The sequence below is a fragment of the Leuciscus leuciscus genome, assembly GCF_965113295.1.
Source record: "Leuciscus leuciscus genome assembly, chromosome: 15".
Taxonomy (NCBI): Eukaryota; Metazoa; Chordata; class Actinopteri; order Cypriniformes; family Leuciscidae; genus Leuciscus; species Leuciscus leuciscus.
In genome coordinates this window covers 18,200,271-18,220,072 of record NC_138739.1, presented here as the reverse complement: position 1 = coordinate 18,220,072, position 19,802 = coordinate 18,200,271, and the positions used below count along the sequence as shown (strand labels likewise).

Here is a 19,802-nt window from a genome sequence, read left to right as displayed (position 1 = left end):
GATGCTCAAACATTAATTATTATTTTCAATGTTGTCGAAAACAGTTGTGTACAATTTTTTTTCAAAATTCTTTGATGAATAGAAAGTTCAAAAGAACAGCATTTATTTCAAATAGAATATTTTCTAACATTATAAATGTCTTTACTGTAACTTTTGATCAGTTTAACTCATCACTGATGAATAAAAGTATTGATTTTATTTTATTTCTTTCCCCCAAAAATAAAAATAAAATTCTTACTGACCCCAAACTTTTGAAGGGTAGTGTTTAATGTTACAAAAGCTTTCTATTTCAGATAAATGCTGTTCTTTTGACCTTTCTATTCATCATAGCATCATGAAAAAAAAAAAAAAAAAACTGTTTTCAACATTGATCATAATCATAAATGTTTCTTGAGCATCAAATCATCATATTAGAGTGATTTGTGAAGGATCATGTGACACTGAAGACTGGAGTAATGATGCTGAAAATTCAGCTTTGATCACAGGAATAAATTACACTTTACTGTATATTCACATAGAAAACCGCTGTTTTAAATTGGAATAATATTTCACAATATTACTGTTTTTGTTTGTATTTTTAGTCAAATAAACTTTTGAAAACTTTTAAAATCTAAAACTTTTGACCGGTTGTGTGTGTGTATATATATATATATAAATTGTCCATGTAATGTAACCAACAAGCTGAGACCAATAAGCCGTGGTTAGGTGTGTTGTCAGGCACGATGTGGAGCATCCATAAACAAATTTATTTTGCTATTTGTATGTACAACGGCTTTGAACGTGGCTCAACCAACCAATCAGAATCAAGGACCGGAACTATCCATTGTTGGCAAACTGTAGTTGATAATCTTCAGAGTCTGTGGTTCTGGTGCTCCTGATGGTCAGAGCTCCAGTCATCTCGTCCAGCTCCTGTCTCTGAATCTCCCATCAGCACCATCATGTCTTCTTACAAGTCTTAAAAGTCTTATTGGCTGCTCTACTGATTCTTGCTATGACTTTTATTCCTCCACTTTAACATTAGATGCAGTGTTGAGAGGGACAGATTCTCTCTTGCGTTCTCCCTTGTCTTTGTTTTTTTCTGTTTCACCTACAAAGGAGGCCAGTTCAATTAAATTAAACATTTTCACAATTTAAAATGAGGAAAAAGTCCATATTTTACTCTATACACATAAACCTACTTCTTTTTGTTTCCTTAAGCACAGGAAGCTCAGTATTATCTGAAGGAAACACTCACCAGTATCCTGCGCCTTCTCTGGTTGACAGCAGATATACCGCCTCACTGTCCTTAACAAATCTGTGAATGAAGGTAAAACACTGAACAATAACAACAGAATAAAAATAGGGGGTGCAGCAAGGCTGAGGATTAGTGTACGGTATGCAGACTTATGCAAAAGAAAGCAAGCTCTTCAGGGTGCTCTAGCTTATCTAGAAATTATCTAGCTTATTATGCAGCTACTTGCCATATTAGAGCTGCACGATTAATAAGTAAAATATTATGATCTCGATTCAAACACCCACACAATATTATTCCTAAACGACAACGATTTTGCTATACACGTCAATTAAAACTTTGACGTGCGATCACAGCGGACATTCAAATCTGCATTCGCTGAGCCAGAGAGAGTAGCTGTCATATAAAGTTATGAAACATATCATTATTTCTGTCACAATAATTCAAATTATCAGAGAAGCACTGGGATAAAAGTTTGTAGTTCGGATATAAACAACACTGATGTAAACGGGAACCTTTTTGAAAGTGCACAACGGAAGCCAATAGTAAACTGATGCCCTGTTCTAGTACTCCAGCGCTTCTGACTTAAAGCACAAATGGATTTGTAATGTTTGCTTTGCCGCATCCAGTATAGACAGTCTCAAGATGTGAAAATACGAGGAGACATATCTCACCCTCGGATTCACCAGTACATAGTGGGTAATGAAGAGAGACCATAGTGTGTTGCGTGATTCCTCATTGGAAAACATAACTATTTTAAGAGGTGGCTAATTCATATGAATTCGTACTTGAATTAAACGAAAACAAATGATTTTTAGAATGAAGTCATTAAGAAGGACCACACCTAACCCCGTCCTTAAACTTACCCATCACTGGGGTTTAAACAGATCTTGCGAAAATGTACAAATGAGATATGAATTAGCCACCGATTCACCAAAACGTAAAATAATTACAAATTGCTGTGAGATTGTGTTGCCATGACACACGAGAATGAATCAAGCATGATTGAGCTTGTTTACTATACCTGATGTGTGCGATGAATGTTTATATGTGAATAAAAGCCTAAATTAAATCTGCTCATCATTTAAAGTGATTGAGTCTCTTCAAAAAAGATTGGACTAAACCACTCAATTCATATGGATTAGTTTTACATTCTCTTTAAGCACTTTTTGAAGCGTTAAGTGGTAGTTACATGGATATTCTTTCATAATAAAGCATTATTACAATAATCACAACTGATAAAAACAGTTCAAAAGATTTGCATTTCTGTTACTCACCTTTCCTGTATAGAATGCCCGCAGCCAAACACCCAACCGTCAAAATCACAATAAGTACTAGAGCGATTGACATCCAAACTACACACAAGTAGGATTTTGTAGCATCTAAAAGAAATGAACTGAAATTAGGCAACTTCTTCTCATACTGGCACAAATGCAATGAGGATCTCATTTACCTGCATCTTATTCAAATAAAATATACTAAATAGAATAGTAAAACGAATACAATCTCACCACTGACAGTAATTCTGAATCTCCTGCATTTGGTCCCAGTGTTATCGCTGATCTGTAGTATATAAATCCCAGAGTGTTCAGGTCTGATGCTTGTGATGGTCAGAGATCCGCTCAGTTTGTCCACCTTCACTATATTATTAAATATATCACTGTCACCAGGATCTAATGAGATCTCCAGAGTTTCTCCGTAAATTTTAGCGATGGCAGTCGCATCGCTTTGACACGGGTTGTGATGAACTGGATTGCCTTTTGTGGCCTTTGCAAACCTCCACAGCATCAGATCATCTTTCTGTAGTTTAATATCAGTGTTCAGAGTGACAGACTTTCCCTCCATCGCCGACACTGCCTTTATTTGATCTGCGTCTGGATCAAACACACCTGGAAAAGTTTCACAGTTGATTATTTGCACTGCAATACATCATAATAATGTACATAGGGGAGAACGGGGCATGTTGTCACATTTTTTTTAGCTCTCGTAGAATGTATTGAACCCATTTCCACTCTTATTAATCGGGGGAAAAATATACAGTTCATTTAAATCAATCTGACCCTATAGCAGGGTTTAAAAACATAGACATATCTGTATTTAAAATGCATTATAGGATACTAGGTCTTGTAATTAATAAATGTATAAAGGTATATTATGCAAAACACATGTGACAACTTTACCCTGGTCACATTTGCATAATCATTTCAAACCACATTTGTGTAATCTGACTACTTAACTATTACAATGTGGTCCAAAAACTCCCAAACTGTGGGATTCCTAATATGGGACAGAGCTGGTAGGTCACATGATGAGAGAAGAGAGAGAGAGAGAGAGAGAGAGAGAGAGAGAGAGAGAGAGAGAGAGAGAGAGAGAGAGAGAGAGAGAGAGAGAGAGAGAGAGAGAGAGAGAGAGAGAGAGAGTAAAGGCCAGACAGGGGGAAGGAAATACACGACCCTAGCGAGAGACATTTCACAACTGGACAACAGTAGGAGTCAGGCTGATCCTGACGGGACCTTCCAGCATACGGATTAAATCTTCACTATTATAAAGTTACAATGGAACGACCAAGCGGGTGAGATCAACCTGGTTATATTATCACTGTTTTCTTTCATTATTTATGCTGTTGTTCTTTTTGTAATCACTGAGAGTTTTTAGTCATGTTTGTTAGTTGACTTTAACTGTAAGTGAACTTCATAATCATCTTACATCTTTATATCTTTAATGCAACGACCCACTTAAATGCTTACTAATTTTAAAACTACAATAAACTGCATATTAACAGAAAAATAATCATGTATTCAAACTGCTGGAAAAATATAATCCTTATTGCGCTACTCACCAGTTACAGTCACATTGAATTTTTTCGAGGATTTACTCGTGCTGAACATGTCCACTTGATAAAGTCCCGAATGGTTGGTTCTGATGTTCCTGATGGTCAGAGATCCAGATTCAAAGTCCAGCTCCAGTCTGTCCCTGAATCTCCCATCAGGACCGTCTTCTGTTGACAATTTTTGGTCTTTGATGTTAGCTATGACAGCGTTTTCAAACATCCACAGTATCTTATTGGATTTTTGCATTTGATTAAGACAAGTGTTTAGAGTGACAGAATCTCCCTCCTTCACTGATACTGACTTCACTCCATCCGTCTCAAAACCAAACACACCTAAAGAATAGATATACACAGTTAATCACATATTAAACTCACTGTAAGCACGCAAGCTCACTGAATATTATATAATAAACTAAAAGGACGAAAATATGTAAAACTAACTGAACAAAATACAGAATCAAAATTTGACCAAAAAAGCCTTTGTTAATAAAGGTAACGAAGATACACAAAATGCGTATTCAAAGATTTGGTTACACTTTATTTTAAGGTGTATTTGTTACACTGTAAAATACATTTAAGTACTGAATAATATTCTGTATCCTAACTACATTTAGGCTACTTACTAGAGTTAGGTTTAGTTGCATTTAATTATGGATAATTTATTATTAGCTAATGTAACTACAAGTAACAATGACACTGTAAAATAGCGTTATCTAAGTAGGTAAATAAAAGCGTGTATGCATTCACCACAAAATGCAAACTCAAATACACGGACAATCCAAGAAAACTACAACAATGGCGTCACGACGTTTACACGTACAGAAACGCTTACGCACGATGACCACATGCAAATCGCACAAGGTGCATCGGAAACTATGGATTATGTCGATTCATTTATGAAATCCCGCCACTAAAACAAAGGCATTATTACATGTTATTCAAACACCTTGAAACATAAAATCGTGCGTTCGTTCCATTTCCGGTTTCTAAAGCGTGAAAACGAAAGTGCTGAAAAAATAAACAGAGTTCAACGACTTACCTTCAGCAAAAATTAAGAGAATGGGGAAAATTAGGCTATCCATATTTTTGGACAAGACAGTAAAATTTGACTTCTATAAGGCGATTTTTATGTAAATATGTTGAATGCAGTCTCCGAGCCGCTCCCGCACTGATGAACAGAGAGGATTACAGACTGAAAAACCCTCTGAAGAACGAAATAGAGAACGATTAAGGGATCATTTTCATAATGCAGAAAGAGAAATCAGTTCGTTTGTGTTTGAGGGAAAGGCGCTCAAAAACGTCTGGAAACAGCAGCATGTTATTGGGATATCGATTGGTTGGACAGCGCCGCCTAGAGAACGGAAATAAAGAAATCTTGTTAAGGTGGTTTAAGATTTATCTTACCAGTCTTTCAAAGGTGCACAATACCGGGAACTGAACCATTGAATATCTAGGTACCACTTCCTCTTGTACCGCAGATGTTTCCAGTGTTTGTTCTAAAAATGACAGTTTTGGTTCAAATTTACATTCTGAGAATGTTTCCACTTTTAGAACTAGAACAGAAGAATCTTGGCCTAGACAGAACCAAGCAAAAGACGGAACTAGATACATTTGAACTGATTCAAAAACTACATTCTCAAATATCTGAAACCATTCCTTTTACCTGCCCTCTAAAAGATTAACATCATACATTAATAAACATTAACCGACACAATATTACAACAAAACTGCTCCATACATTTATGTAGCCTATCATTTATGTAAATAGATGCTGTAAAATCTGAGCTTCAAGATAAAAAGTCATGTTTTTTGTGATTGAATAGCTATAGTGCTGCTGTATATATTTTCCCTTTTTATTATTCGAAACATTTCCCAATATACAACAAAAAGGCATCAAGACATCGTAATTTTCAATTACAGCCAAGCAGAGATTTGTATAACAAAAAAATTTGGCTACAAATCAAATCAATTCAAGCCATTCAGTGGCTTTACAATAAGTGCAATAACTTTGACATTCATATTACTTATGAATTCTCAATGATTTCAATAAAACTTCAAATTTCACATTAAAAGAAAAAATTATTATGTTGGCCTACATAACTGGAAACATTCAACATCCATGTCAGCGTTCACTAAAGGCAAGTAAACAGCAGTTAATCATAAACTATCCTAATGTAAACAGAGTAGAGTGACCGTAAAATATACTTCTAGAGCAAAAATGAGGCACAAAGTTTCCATAACTCTATGAAAAATAAAAAAGACAAAGAAAATAAGTATGTGCATGCATATTATTACCAAAAAACAGTCTCCTCCTGCACATGAAAAAAAGTATCCATCACATAATTCCCTCTTTAACCCTGTAAAGCATGAATTAAATCACTAAGGAAAACAATCTTAATAAAAATGAAACCTGCGGTTGATGCCATTTGACCTAAAAAACCATCCACCTAAAACCTTCAAAGCAGCAGTGAACAGTCCCACCAGCCAACATGATTATATATGTACTGAAAACAGGTAATGATATGCATTTGTACCCTAAAATAACAGGATCATTGATCAACATGTAGTGCAAACCGTTCCAGCAAGTGTACAACGCATATAAGCATGTTCCTCGGTTTATGCCAAAGAAGTCGTTGACAGAAGTTCGTACAGCTCTTGTTTACTGTTCCAGAGGCTCTGAACTACTGCTGTCCTTTCAATGGATCCTGTACCCCATTCCCTTTACCTTCATCTGAAAGAAGACACAGAAACAAGAAAGTATGCATCACTCCTTACAACTAAAAAATGCAAGTATTTACACAATCAATGAATCCATTTAGTGAAATACTGTTAATATTGTTTCAACAATCACAAATGTCTATGTATATATAGTACAAACGCTTACTCTTGTACAATAAAGTTTAGATTATCCTCATTGTAGAATCAGATTGTAGAACCTTGTCGTTTTTGACTGCGACACCAAATCCCGACCCCCAACAGGATTAAAGCAATGACACCCACACATATGGCCACTATAACACCTGTGGACAGACCCGGTTCTGCAATGGACAAAGGGAGACGGTCGGTTCAATAATAAATCATGCGACAAGCATCTCGCGCAAACAATTGCTAGCACAAACAATTATTACATTGAGACACTTGATCTACTCACCACTGACAGTAACGCGGAACTTCCTGTATTTAACCGCTTTGTTTTGACCGGTCACCTTTAGTTTATAGAGTCCAGCGTCTGTGGATTTGGTGTTTGTGATGGTCAGAGATCCGGTTTGATCCAGCTGCAGTCTGCCTCTGAATCTCTCATCAGCTTCATCATATGAGGGGTTTTTACTGGTCTTTTTGTTGATTTGAGCTATGGAAGTCTCTCCATCTTCAAACATCCACACGATCATATCGTAAATCTCTATATCAGCAATATCATGCTTTAAAATGGCAGAATCGCCCTCCGTTACTGACACTTTCTTAGGGATCGCATCTGAAATACATATAGACAAAATGCACAGAAATAACAGATGTTAATGATTGCGTTCAGACAATAATTCTATAATTTTTCTTTTTAAATACATGAAAGTTCAATATATTGATATTATAAGTCTTCCAAAAAATTGTACATACATATTTCCAGTTCGCCACTGGGTCGCTATATACTAAATATATGCATAAACATAGACAATGATTTCCATATTTAAATTCAAACTATTCATATTCTTTATCTGATTCGTTACATTTGTGCAACGTTCTGTATTATTTACACAATATGAAGGAACATTTTCCAGAAATGTTTTAAGTATTAAAAAGAACACTCTGTTGCTCTTCTCAGGATTTAATTATCAATTTATGATAATTTTTCTCACCCTCAAGTTGTTCTAAAACTGTATGAATGTCTCTCTTCTGTTAAACACAAAATAAGGCATTTAAAAGAATGTCGGTAACCAAACAATTGATGGACCCCATTGACTTCCATAGTATATATTTTTTATTTATTTTTTTCATACTACAGATGTCAATGGTTCAGCAGAGGAAAGAAACTCATAAAGGTTTGGAACAACATGAGGGTGAGTAAATTATTCCAGAATTTGCATTTTTGGGTGAACAATCCCTTTAATCACAATCAACCATTGATTTCTTACCAAGGACAGTGACACTGAATCTCTTGTGTATTGTATGGGTGATATTGACGATCTTCACTTCATAAAGCCCGGAGTGTTTGGTTCTGGTGTTTCTGATGGTTAGATCTCCAGTCTGATCATCTAGATCTAGTTTGTCTTTGAATAGTGCATCATCAGTGTCATATAATAAGGCATTATTGGCCTTGATCGTAGCTATGACGTGAGCTCCAAACTTCCACTCCATCTCATCATCTTTTTGTATTTTGGTAACACAAGTTTCTAGTTTGACTGGATCTCCCTCCGCCAATTCTATTGTCTTCAATGGATCTGGCTCAGCACCAAACACACCTGGAGAACAATCAGAGACATATAAAACACCTATAACAGATTTGGCTGAGATCATTTAAAAAAATATATTATTTCAACAGTCTACATGTAGTTTCTACTATTCAGGACTAAAAATGGGCTTTATATACAGCCCACTGACAGGCTTTCTAAAAAGAAATATAAATAGACAAACTTGTGCACAAATACACAATATGGTGGTTAAACAAAGCATTTTAATTTAATGCAGACTACATACAGTGTACTATTTGTTAAATTCCTAGGTTTGTTTGAAAATACATATTTATATTTTAAACAGCCTATATGTTGCACAAATATACATTCTTAATGAAAACATGTGTATTATACATTACATATAATGTATGTTATAATGGGAACAAACTATGGTCAGACTATTTTAAACTGAGCATCTACAGACCATTTGAGGAAATCTTAGTAGAATATGTTAGGCTGGATGCGAATAAAACAAAAACTGTCACTCGATATAAACAGTTTTAAATGAAATCTCGCGAGATAGGGGACGAGCTGAATGCGGAAACTGGTGTGCGATTGTGTGGCTACGATATTAAAATTGAAACTGGATCATACAGTAGCGCTTTGTAATGTATATAGACGATGATATTTTTCTTCTGATAAATCAACTAATAAGGGATTTGCGTTATTTGTTGTTTTTGTTTATTCATTCAGACGGCTTAGCACAGCTGTAACGGATTATTTTTGAAAACTAAAATGTTGATAGAAACCTATACGCGTTTAGAATATTAACCGACGCGGTGGATAATGCATTATAGGACCTACGTTGTGACGGCTAGTCACCAAAATACGGGTAAGGAACATATTTTTATATACACCGAATCCGTTTTGTATCTGTGTTCAACAACACGGAGGAAATTAATTGTATAATGCCATTCGTTTAAACAGAGATCTGTCATAGCACAAAAATGGTGGATGATACGAATTCACTGATAAAAGTTTTGGTACATTATCAACGGCCGGGTGAATTAGTGACATATGCCGTATTAACTTGACCAAAATAACAATTTACACTGATATGTTAAACAATTTGACAGGCAGGGACATTGTTTTTCTCCTTACGTTGATATTCTTACTCCCAGAGCGGACTTGACGCCCTTTGGGCGGTTAATGTTTTTCCCACACAAGTCAGTTTCTTCCACGAGGGGGCGCTTTACGGTTCAGAACAACGATTTCTCCATTGAGTAGCATACAAATCTCTGGAGGGTTTTGGCTTTGTTAAATACATTTGTACAATGAAAGTATAATCATTTAAATGCATTAGTAACACGAATAGGTACTTCAAAATAAAACAAAATTCCCGCCCCTGCTATTTCCATACAATTATTCATTTTAAATCCGATGCCTGTAAACCACAAATTGCTGTGATTAGTTCATTCCAATCACCGCTGAGAAAAGTAACATGTACCACGTGACAACGCCATCAACGAACAGCGGTCTACTCAAGACAATGATTTACACGATTTATCACACTGAGAAACACTTCAATAGCCACTGAAAGGCCAATATAATTCTGGAATAAACGTAGAGCTAACAGAGAAACAAGTCTGTAAATAAAAGTGGCAGAGTGAAAACACCAAAGAACAAACAATAAGAAAACATTCATGAACTGTTCGCAGGACATTTCAAGGTTGTCCAGTGTGTAAATCATTTCTAAGCATTTACAAGCTTGCACACGTTTTCATTTGCTCTCATATACAATTGAGAAGAATTTCAAGTGCCCTGCTGTGGCATGCTGTAGTCTTAAACTATTTTACACAACATGTTTCTTATTCTTGTATTACATTTAATGAATTTAAATTCAAAGTTAAATTATTTTATGTAGCCCCAAGACTCATATGAGGCCATGGAACTGCGGGGCACAACAATCATATTATTATAAGTAATAATTAAAGTAGAAAAAATGCTGTTTAAATGACTTTAAATGGAGTTTAGCATGTCACACTTGCCCTTTTGAAACAGTTACTAACAGTTGGACTACCATGTGCTGCATCCAGACAAAGCATGTATGCTTGTAATTTATGCCATGTCAGTTTTTTTTTTTTTTTTGGATGAAAAAATAGGTTAATCCAGATAAATAAGTAAAACTTTAAACTCTTTAAGAGTGTAATAATACTAAATAGTGGTGAAAAACAGTTTTGGGTGACCTATCCCTTTAAGTGCTTAGCCGTTTCCACACAAAAGCAACATGTTGAGGCCTCTCCTCAAATGACTTCCATTCAAAACAGAAGGGCCTCTTTTCTCCCAGTTATCAGTTACTACTTTTTATGTAAACGCCAAAGGCGTTTACTGGGGGATGGGCTCTTTCTTGCGAAACTCTTTCATAACTGCTAAGCCTCAACATATCATGCTTCCTGTTAGGATTGGGAACAACTTGTTTTATACTTCCACAAAAGAACGGCCAATTGGAAATTAAACATAATTTTATATAATGCATTCACTAAACAGATGTTGTTGAAAACAGACCACAATTAAAAAAACAATTGACATAATAACTAATGTCAAAAATCGATTAAATGAGCATACTGATGGTCAAAATCTGCCTTCTTTGATGTCCAGCTAGATCAATTTTATATAGTCTTTTGCAGTGCAGAGTAAAGGCCCGTTCACATCAAGAATGATTACTATAACGATGACTGTATTAGCTTCCACACCAGCGGATGATATCGTTCTGTTTATTATAAGTGCATGCTGTTGTTTTGTCGTCTGTCGCTTTAAATGTTCAAGCTCTTTTAAGCCGGATCGATTTGATTGGCTGTCAATGTCTTTATTGTTCAGTTGTATTCAAAAATAGCTTGTATCAGCTAAAAAAAAAAAAAGTTCTGAAAGTGATTCAGACCATATATTTTCTTTGTGACATTCTTGTTACAGTAAACTATATTTCTATCGTTATAAGTTATCATCATTGGCGTGAACAGGCCTTAAAGGGATAGTTCCCCCCAAAATTACAATTCTGACATCATTTACTCACCCTCATGTTGTTCCAAATAGGGCTGTCACGATATGATATCGCGTTTATCGCGTCCAAAATAAAAGTTTGTATTTACATAATAAATGTGTGTGTGTGTACTGTGTAGAATTATTTTATATATATAAATACACACACATGCTTAAGAAATATTTGCATGTATATAAAGTTTATAGATTTATCTATAATTTATATTATATAAATATAAATATTGTTTTTAAATATACATGCACGTATGAGTATTTAAATATAAAAAATAATTCTACACAGTACACACACATTTATTATGAAAATACAAACTTTTATTTTGGATGCGATAATCACGATATCATATCGTGACAGCCCTAGTTCCAAACCAGTATGATTTTCTTTCATCTGTTGAACTAAAAGGAAGATATTTTGAAGAATGTTGGTAACCAGACAGTTGACGGGAGCCATTGACTTCCACTGTATTTTTTGTTTCCCTACTATAGAAGTCAATGCTACCATCAACTGTCGGGCTGACAATATTAATTAAAATATAAAAAAAATTTGGTCAACAGGTGAAAGAAACTCATAAAGGTTTGAAACAACATGAGGGTGAGTAAATTATGACCGAATTTTCATTTTTGGGTCATATGTCTCAACTTCTTATATCTGAAATTAAAGTAATATTTCTGGTTAAATAAATATTTAACAAATAGTTCATCCAAAAATGAAGATTCTTTCATTTATTCACCCTTACGTCATTCTGAACGTTTCTTTTTGTAAAATGTCTCTGTCTCTGAAAAATTTGCTCAAAGATTTCAAAATAATATTTTACCATTAGGCTATGTTGTAGTTAAAAAAAAAAAAAAGAAAAAAAAAAGGGGGGGGGGGGGGGTTGGGTCTAAGCCCATTGCAACCCTATCCGATTGTTAAGTCTGACGTCACGCGTGACGTTTTGGGTCCCAAGCGGTCCAGAAATAACAACGGTGGAACCTGTAAATTTATTTACGATCACGTCCTTCTTAGTGAGGCACCCTTGGCGGTCAAAAAGGGTTTAAATTCCTTTAACACCAACAGAGTGGTTAGTGTAGCTCATCACTCAGGTGGCATAATTAAGGGTAGAGTCCTCAATGAAAAAGAAGATTTACGAGGTTGAAGTGAGTTAGCTCGGGACACGAGACACAGCACTGCGGCATTGTAAAAACACTCAATAATAACCAAAACACCAGCGAAAGCGGTAGGTAGGTAGAGAGGACCTGGACTTTGGACCCGGAAAGAGTATTGGTTACGTCACGACTTAACAACCGAATATCTGTATCCACTACTGAGAAAAAAACACAACAGAACATCACAAACTTAAAATCCACCACTTATTAAAATGAAAACTTACTAAGTGAACTGCTTTTTGTCAATTCCTTTGCATTAGAAACAATTCCTGGAGGAAGCTATACTTCCCTTTTCAGCCAAAACAAGTCTTTTATAAAGTGGTTGGGACAAAATTATCAGCCATAGCAAATAATATAAATATGTCCCAACCATAAAATAGGCTACACATCAAGGGTTAAACTTGCAAGGAATGTTGCATTCAGAAACGCTACTAAAATTCATAACGCAACGTAACGTAGAGTCACTGTAACGAAATTCTGTTCAATTATTAACGCTAACTAATGCTATGGCGGAGCAAGAGAAAATAGTATAACAAAAAATAGTATAATCAAGTTATATTCTATATGACTTACAGTCGATATGTTTATATAGTAACTCACCTGAATAACAACACATCCGGTTTGACGTCAGAAATGTACCTCTATCGCCCCCTCGAGTACTGAAGTCTGTCAGAACAACGCAACTATTCTCGCGAAAATTATATCACACCAGTTGTCATGATGATGTAAATGCCTGCTAGATCTTCATTGCAAGCACATTAATGTAAAGGCATTTCATGTTGGTGTTAACAAAAACGCGTTCTGTTATAATCAGCTGCATGGCATATCCTAATGATAAACCAAATTACATAAATACATTTTTTTTTTTTGTAACAGAGAACGTCTAATAAATAATTATAATTATTACTAATAATTCCACTATTTGTCTTGTATCATGAATTAGAATTAACGCAATAACGCATGGCTTATAGATATAGGCCTAATATTATTTTCATATAATGCGGTTGATTCGGTCTTAAAGCTGGCTTGACAACAGTAGCCTACGACATTTCTAAACACGCATGAAAAAGTGGATCGTGCAGCTGAACACCACAACAACGTCATGAACTGGCGTAACATGGGCCTACATGAAATACCCTGACGCATTTCACCATCATATGTAGCCTAGTCTGCGTTTAAAAGCTGTAGACAAATTATGTTGACCAGATTACGAAACCTTTGAGAAAAATAAGGACATTTAGGCTGAAGAACAACAGACATAACGCAAAAAAAAAGACATAGGCCTAGTCTTCTACAACAGCCTCGATTATCTAAAAAAAAATTATCAACAAACCTCCCCACATCTTCTAATCTTAAACCTAAATATTCAAATATGTACAATACAAATTGCATCAGATACACAGGAATTGTAAGGCCTATTGGCATCTCCGGAAGTCTAATTTATATATAGCTATGTATATAAAAAAAATTATCCTACGCAAAAAGCTTGAATAGAGAGTCGAGAAACATACATTTAATTTAGCCTACCTGAATAGCACAACCGCATAAAACCTAATTCTCAAAGACCCGACGTGATTTGGACATCGATTCCAAAAGGCTGATAATAATAACCGCAAGGCCTGAACTTGAAAACCAATATGGTGTCTGAGGCTTCATGATGGTAAATAGCGTAAAATAAAGAACACACACCATTTTCCACTCTCTGTCATGCATCCTAATAAACGCGAACACTATTAGCACGTTAAGAACCACAGCAAGGAATAAGAAAATACGGGTATTTAAGCAAATACGCATTATTTATTTCCGGTTCTATTAATTAAAATCGAAAGTGTTATAGCTACAAAAAATAAAATTACTACTTACCCTCCACAGATAATAAGACAAGAAACATAAAATACGCTTTTCCCATTTTGATTGAAGAGTCGAGCAATTTCTGGAGCTTAAAAACGGTGAAGATCGTAGCTATAAATATCCAAATAAATCCGTCGTGCTGTCGTTTCTCAACCGCACCCAACCAGATTGATAACGACAATTACAAAAAAAAAAACGGCTAAAGAATGACCGAGACTATTTAAATTGACTGCGATTTACAGGCGATATTCCTTAAGATATGTACGATGTGTGAAATGGTTTACGTTCCATAAAGGCTACAAATACAAGAGAGCGCACAACTCGAAATGGCTGAATCTTCCGTCTGGCAGGTAACGTGACGCGGGACGACACAGACTCATAACGCCACCTACCGCACAAAAATCAAACATTCGCAAAGACCTGCCCCCCCAAAAAATACATGTACACCTGTGCTGTCTGGACGTCAGTTGACATCAGTCTCAGTTTTAGAGAAATATTGTAAGGAAATCTTTAGTGTAATTGTAAGGATTCAAAAGAAATACATATGCAATTAAGAATAAAATTGAGTTTAGATAGCTATTCCAGATTGGCCTATACTTGTCAAAATACGTTTTTTAGCACTTGACTTGGACAGTCTATTTTAGCATTACTTAGCACTGTATTTGACCCTATATATCATGACTTTCTTTTAAGCATAAAGAATCATATTGGCATTTGTGGACAGGTGCTAGCCTTAAGATATTATCTGTCCGACAACTACCATGTTATTTTTTTTGTAAATTAACAGATGTCCTACGTAACATGGATAAAGTGTGGTGTGCCTCAAGGCTCAGTCTTAGGTCCATTGCTATTCTCCATTTACATGTTCCCTTCATTTGATATTATTCGGATATTATTACATAGGTGAAATTCAGCTTTATATTTCCTCATTCAAAGCTAGTGTATTGCACTAAGTACATTATAGACTAGATATTGATTTATTTACATCTGATTAAATAGTGTTAACTAAGTAGTGTTTGGTCTGATAGGACCTAATGTCCCTATAATGGCTTTCATATATGGCAATATATTTATGGCAGATATTTTGCCATGCTATGGATTCTCTCTCTGATACTGAGTTTAAAAGTTAGTTTATGTATTCATAACTAAAAATATGATTGTAATTCACTATTGTCTGATTTTCCCACAGTCTTAATACAAATTCTAAATTCTGCAACCAAAGGTTTGATCATGTCAGTAAATCCATCTCATACTGTGGCTATCAAATTAATTTTATATTACAAGTAATAATTTAAACTATTAAAAAAACTGTTATTTCAACAAATTATATATAGGGAAATATTGACTACTTTTTCTATCTTTTCTGCAGTCATGATCATCATGGTTCCAGCAGCATCTGACATCTGAAGAGTGGAGATTGGAAATGAGTTTTGAAATATCTGTCAGCTTGACCTATAACAAACACTGAAACAACAGATATGCTTGTACTTCTCTAATACAAAGAGAACATGTAAGGTTATCACTCATTTAGAATGTGTCATGCATTTTCATAAAATATTTACACCTGTAAAAAAATTATCAATAATTACATTGATGTTAATTGAGATTGTACACAGATGTTTTGTTTTTGTTTAGAAAGAAAATGCAGAGTCCAAAGACTTTAAAATATGTTACTGAGGAATCTCAGAACATTTGTAAATCCATAACAAATGTTAATACATTTTGTCTGTGTTAATATTATCTGTGGCCATGTATAGACGGCTTCTTTTGATTCTTCCACCATCTCTAAATTAACTCTCTAAACTTTATTTTGAGTTTGCTGTTTATCAGTGATGTTGTATGTGTTTTCTGTTGTGGTGCTAATGGAAAATAAAAAATATATTTTTGAAATCCTGCATTTTTATTGATTCTATAGTATTCTGATGTATTTTAATAGATTACATAAATGGAGTATTTCCTACAATATGTGCATAAAAAAGTGTGATCCAAATGAAATGGTTGAATGATTGAATCTGAACTTTTACAAAATAATTGTATAAGTGAATAATTAAAATAATTTTTCTATAGTTATTTTGGGGTGCAAAAAGGTGCAAGTAGAAGAATTGTAATAACACTGGCCTATATCTAAAAAGAAAGAAAAAAACATGTGATTTAAACACAAAACTAATCCAGCATAACTAAAAGCATGGGATTGCAATCTATGCTGATCAAGATAGCCGGATAACAGGTTAATATATTCATAAAACATTCTCATGGCATTTTTAGATTTTAATGAATTTGCTGGATGTTACAATAATAAAACTGAAAATACAGAAAAAACATGAGCAAGGGCTATTCAAATAAGACTTTTTTTTTTCATATAATGTAATAAAGAACTTCACATGACACTTAAAATTGTAAATAAAAAACTTTATGAAACAATAACAAATATTTTTTCTTGGTATAAAAATATAGAATTTGGAAACACTTTATTTTAATGTGACCTTGTTACACTTGTTACATGTATTTAGTAAAGTAATAACTATAAATTAGGCATTGTACATGCAACTAACCCTAAACCAAACCCTAATCCAACCCTAACCCTATAGTAAGTACATGTAGTTTTATACTATTACTCAATTTTTTTATGTATAATTACACTGTAACAGGGACACATTAAAATACAGTGTAACCTAAAACTTACATTAAAAGTGAAGGTAAAAGAAAATGTTTGAAATAAAAGATAGGCCTACAGCTGTTCTTTAAAAGCAAAACAGTAGGTACCAAAAACAACCACCAGATAGCAGTATCAGTTATGAAACACACTGTCCGTTGATAAGAGCATTGGTTTTCAAGGTTTATTTTCTTTATGATTGACAACATGCATAGAGTTTGAGATACCTGGTATATCCCTTTTATATATTCCTGAGAGACATCAAATACAGCTTAACATTATCGCCCCCTAGTGACCTGATGTGACATCATCATATTCACCATCATGTGATTGGGGTGGTGTCTGCTCTCTCCTCTTCTGGTAAGATCTTCTAGTTCTGATATCATAAACCAGCACAGCAACAATAGCCACGCCCACCAGAACAGAGCCAGCCAATCGGATGATAGTTTCAGTAAAACCACAACAGTGGATGCGGCCTGAGGAAAGACACACACACAAAAAAAAAAAACCACTGAAAAAAACTTCAAGATCAACATGCTTGATACAGTTCTAATATCACAGCTTATGTACCTGCACATGTGTGACAGAGTGTGTTGATGTCCAGATGTGTGGTCTGGTTGCTGATGGTATTGTTGATCACACATCTGTAAGTGTTGTTATCCTGATATTCCACCTCCAGAGGTAGAGAGAGACTGATGCTGAGATCAGACACACTGATGCTGGACAATACACTGATTCCTTTGTACCAGGAGAGAGTCACATCTCTCACATTCAACACTGAACACAGCAATGAACAATTTGATGACGATGATGAAGAAGAACATTGTGGAGAGTCTCTGCTTATGACAGGAATCGGCAGAGGAGCTGGAAAACATGAGAGAATGGAGAGAAACCTCACAAAGAACTGAGTTTACAATGCATAGCTTTGTTAAATGAACCATTTAGATGTTCAAAGACTCTCTTTTTCACATGAAGTCTAACATTTTAATGCACAGACTCAAACTGATCACAACAACGTGCCATTTGCAAGGAACATTGGTTAGTATATCACCTAGTCCATTGGATTCACACATTTTTAGTAGCATTTAAACAGAGTTGCATACTAAATATGAGCTAATATCACCACAGTTGTACCTGAACATGGCTGACAGAGTCCAATGATGTCCAGATGTGTGGTCTGGTTGCTGATGGGATTGTAGATCACACAGCTGTAAGTGTTGTTATCCTGATATTCCACCTCCAGAGGTAGAGAGAGACTGATGCTGAGATCACACACACTGGTGCTGGACAATACACTGGTTCCTTTGTACCAGGAGAGAGTCGCATCACACACATTCAACACTGATGAGCACACCAATGAACATGATGATGATGATCCTGATGATGGTGAAGAAGAAGAACATTGTGAAGAGTCTCTGGTGATGACAGGAATGGGCAGACGGGCTGAAAAAAAAGAAGTTAGAATAAGTAAAATAACATTAAATAAGTGTTTTAATGTTTCTGATCAAATTAAATTCATTTTAAAAGGAATTGTGCAGAATTATGATCTAACAAATAAAACATAAAAAGAAGAACGATTAACACTGTATGTCTCTCCTCACCATAGACAGAAACTGTGAATGTCTTGTATGAGACCGTTTTACTGATGATCTGTAGTTGATAACGTCCAGCATGATCAGTTCTGATGTTCCTGATGGTCAGAGATCCAGTTTCCAAGTCCAGCTCCAGTCTGCCTCTGAATCTCCCATGATCAACATCTTCATGTGTGTCAAAGACTCCATCCTTCTTATTGATTTGAGCAATCATAGTCTCTTGAGGTCCAAACATCCAAACCAGTTCCTCACCTCTTTGCACCGTAATGTTCAGAGTAACAGAATCTCCCTCCGTCACCTTTGTTATTTCACCCTTCCCAACACCAAACACACCTGGAAAACAGTGGAACAGGAACTGTCACTCAATAGAATTTTTGGTCCAAACTCGTCATTGTAAGCTGGTAGACCATCTTGGACGAGCAACAAACCACTTTAAGTTGGTTTTTGTAAAATGGTAGCTCGTCAACTAGACGATGACCAGTTTGGACCTGGACGAAAACAGCTACATCTACAAGATTTTTTCGCAAATTTATTAGAATATTTATTTCCCAAGAGGATCCCCCCCCCCCCCCCCCCCCCCCTAATAAATATTGATTTATGGCCTATCTTATATCATCCTCACTGGTTTATAGGCTAGCTTGTAACTCTCGAGCCTATACCACACAAAACACAATTTACTTACCAGAGAGGCGTTCATAATACAAACAGAACCAAACAAATGCATAAAGCATTTTCTTTGACTGAGACATCACTTCTGCAAAATAAACGCAATAAAAACGAATTTCCTAAAACTTTGCTGACGATCGTTGGCTCTCGTGGGTTTATTAATATATACTATATTTAAAATACTATCTGCATTTAAAAGGTAAACTTGAAGCGGCGTAGTCTAATAGCGAAATAACGAACGTCGAAACTCTGAAGTTCTCTGCGCGCCGCCGTGAGTGTGTGTGTGTGTGTGTGTGTGTGTTCGTAGCCGTGCGCGCGCTTGTGATCGCGCTCGATTGTCAGTGAACGCTTTTGTGTTGACGTTTAGTTCTTATCAGGACAAGGCTTCATTTAC

General features: G+C 35.3%; 3 protein-coding genes and 1 long non-coding RNA gene across 4 annotated transcripts; 1 reads left to right on the top strand and 3 right to left on the bottom strand.

Annotated features, from left to right (window-relative positions):
- Positions 1-699: 699 nt before the first annotated feature.
- LOC309475631 (uncharacterized protein) lies at positions 700-5,769 on the bottom strand. Its single transcript, XM_082138503.1, has 6 exons — positions 5,101-5,769; positions 4,071-4,394; positions 2,743-3,120; positions 2,509-2,613; positions 1,235-1,294; positions 700-1,087 (listed from the first exon to the last, which is right to left on the bottom strand). The coding sequence occupies exons 1-6, from the start codon at positions 5,141-5,143 to the stop codon at positions 999-1,001; spliced, it is 999 nt and encodes a 332-aa protein (XP_081994629.1). The 5' UTR covers positions 5,144-5,769; the 3' UTR covers positions 700-998.
- A 131-nt stretch (positions 5,770-5,900) lies between these two features.
- Positions 5,901-15,680, bottom strand: LOC309475663 (uncharacterized protein). The gene is made up of 5 exons (XM_082138569.1): positions 14,510-15,680; positions 8,189-8,515; positions 7,213-7,533; positions 6,946-7,099; positions 5,901-6,792 (listed from the first exon to the last, which is right to left on the bottom strand). The coding sequence occupies exons 1-4, from the start codon at positions 14,553-14,555 to the stop codon at positions 6,984-6,986; spliced, it is 810 nt and encodes a 269-aa protein (XP_081994695.1). The 5' UTR covers positions 14,556-15,680; the 3' UTR covers positions 5,901-6,792; positions 6,946-6,983.
- Positions 8,522-16,387, top strand: LOC309475682. The gene is made up of 2 exons (XR_014197754.1): positions 8,522-9,338; positions 15,867-16,387. It is a non-coding gene; the product is annotated as an uncharacterized lncRNA (long non-coding RNA).
- Positions 16,388-16,873: 486 nt separating this feature from the next.
- On the bottom strand, positions 16,874-19,703 carry LOC309475616 (uncharacterized protein). Its single transcript, XM_082138469.1, has 5 exons — positions 19,425-19,703; positions 18,752-19,075; positions 18,285-18,593; positions 17,721-18,014; positions 16,874-17,626 (listed from the first exon to the last, which is right to left on the bottom strand). Exons 1-5 carry the CDS (start codon positions 19,489-19,491, stop codon positions 17,439-17,441), a joined length of 1,182 nt encoding a protein of 393 aa, XP_081994595.1. The 5' UTR covers positions 19,492-19,703; the 3' UTR covers positions 16,874-17,438.
- Between the last annotated feature and the right edge of the window lie 99 nt (positions 19,704-19,802).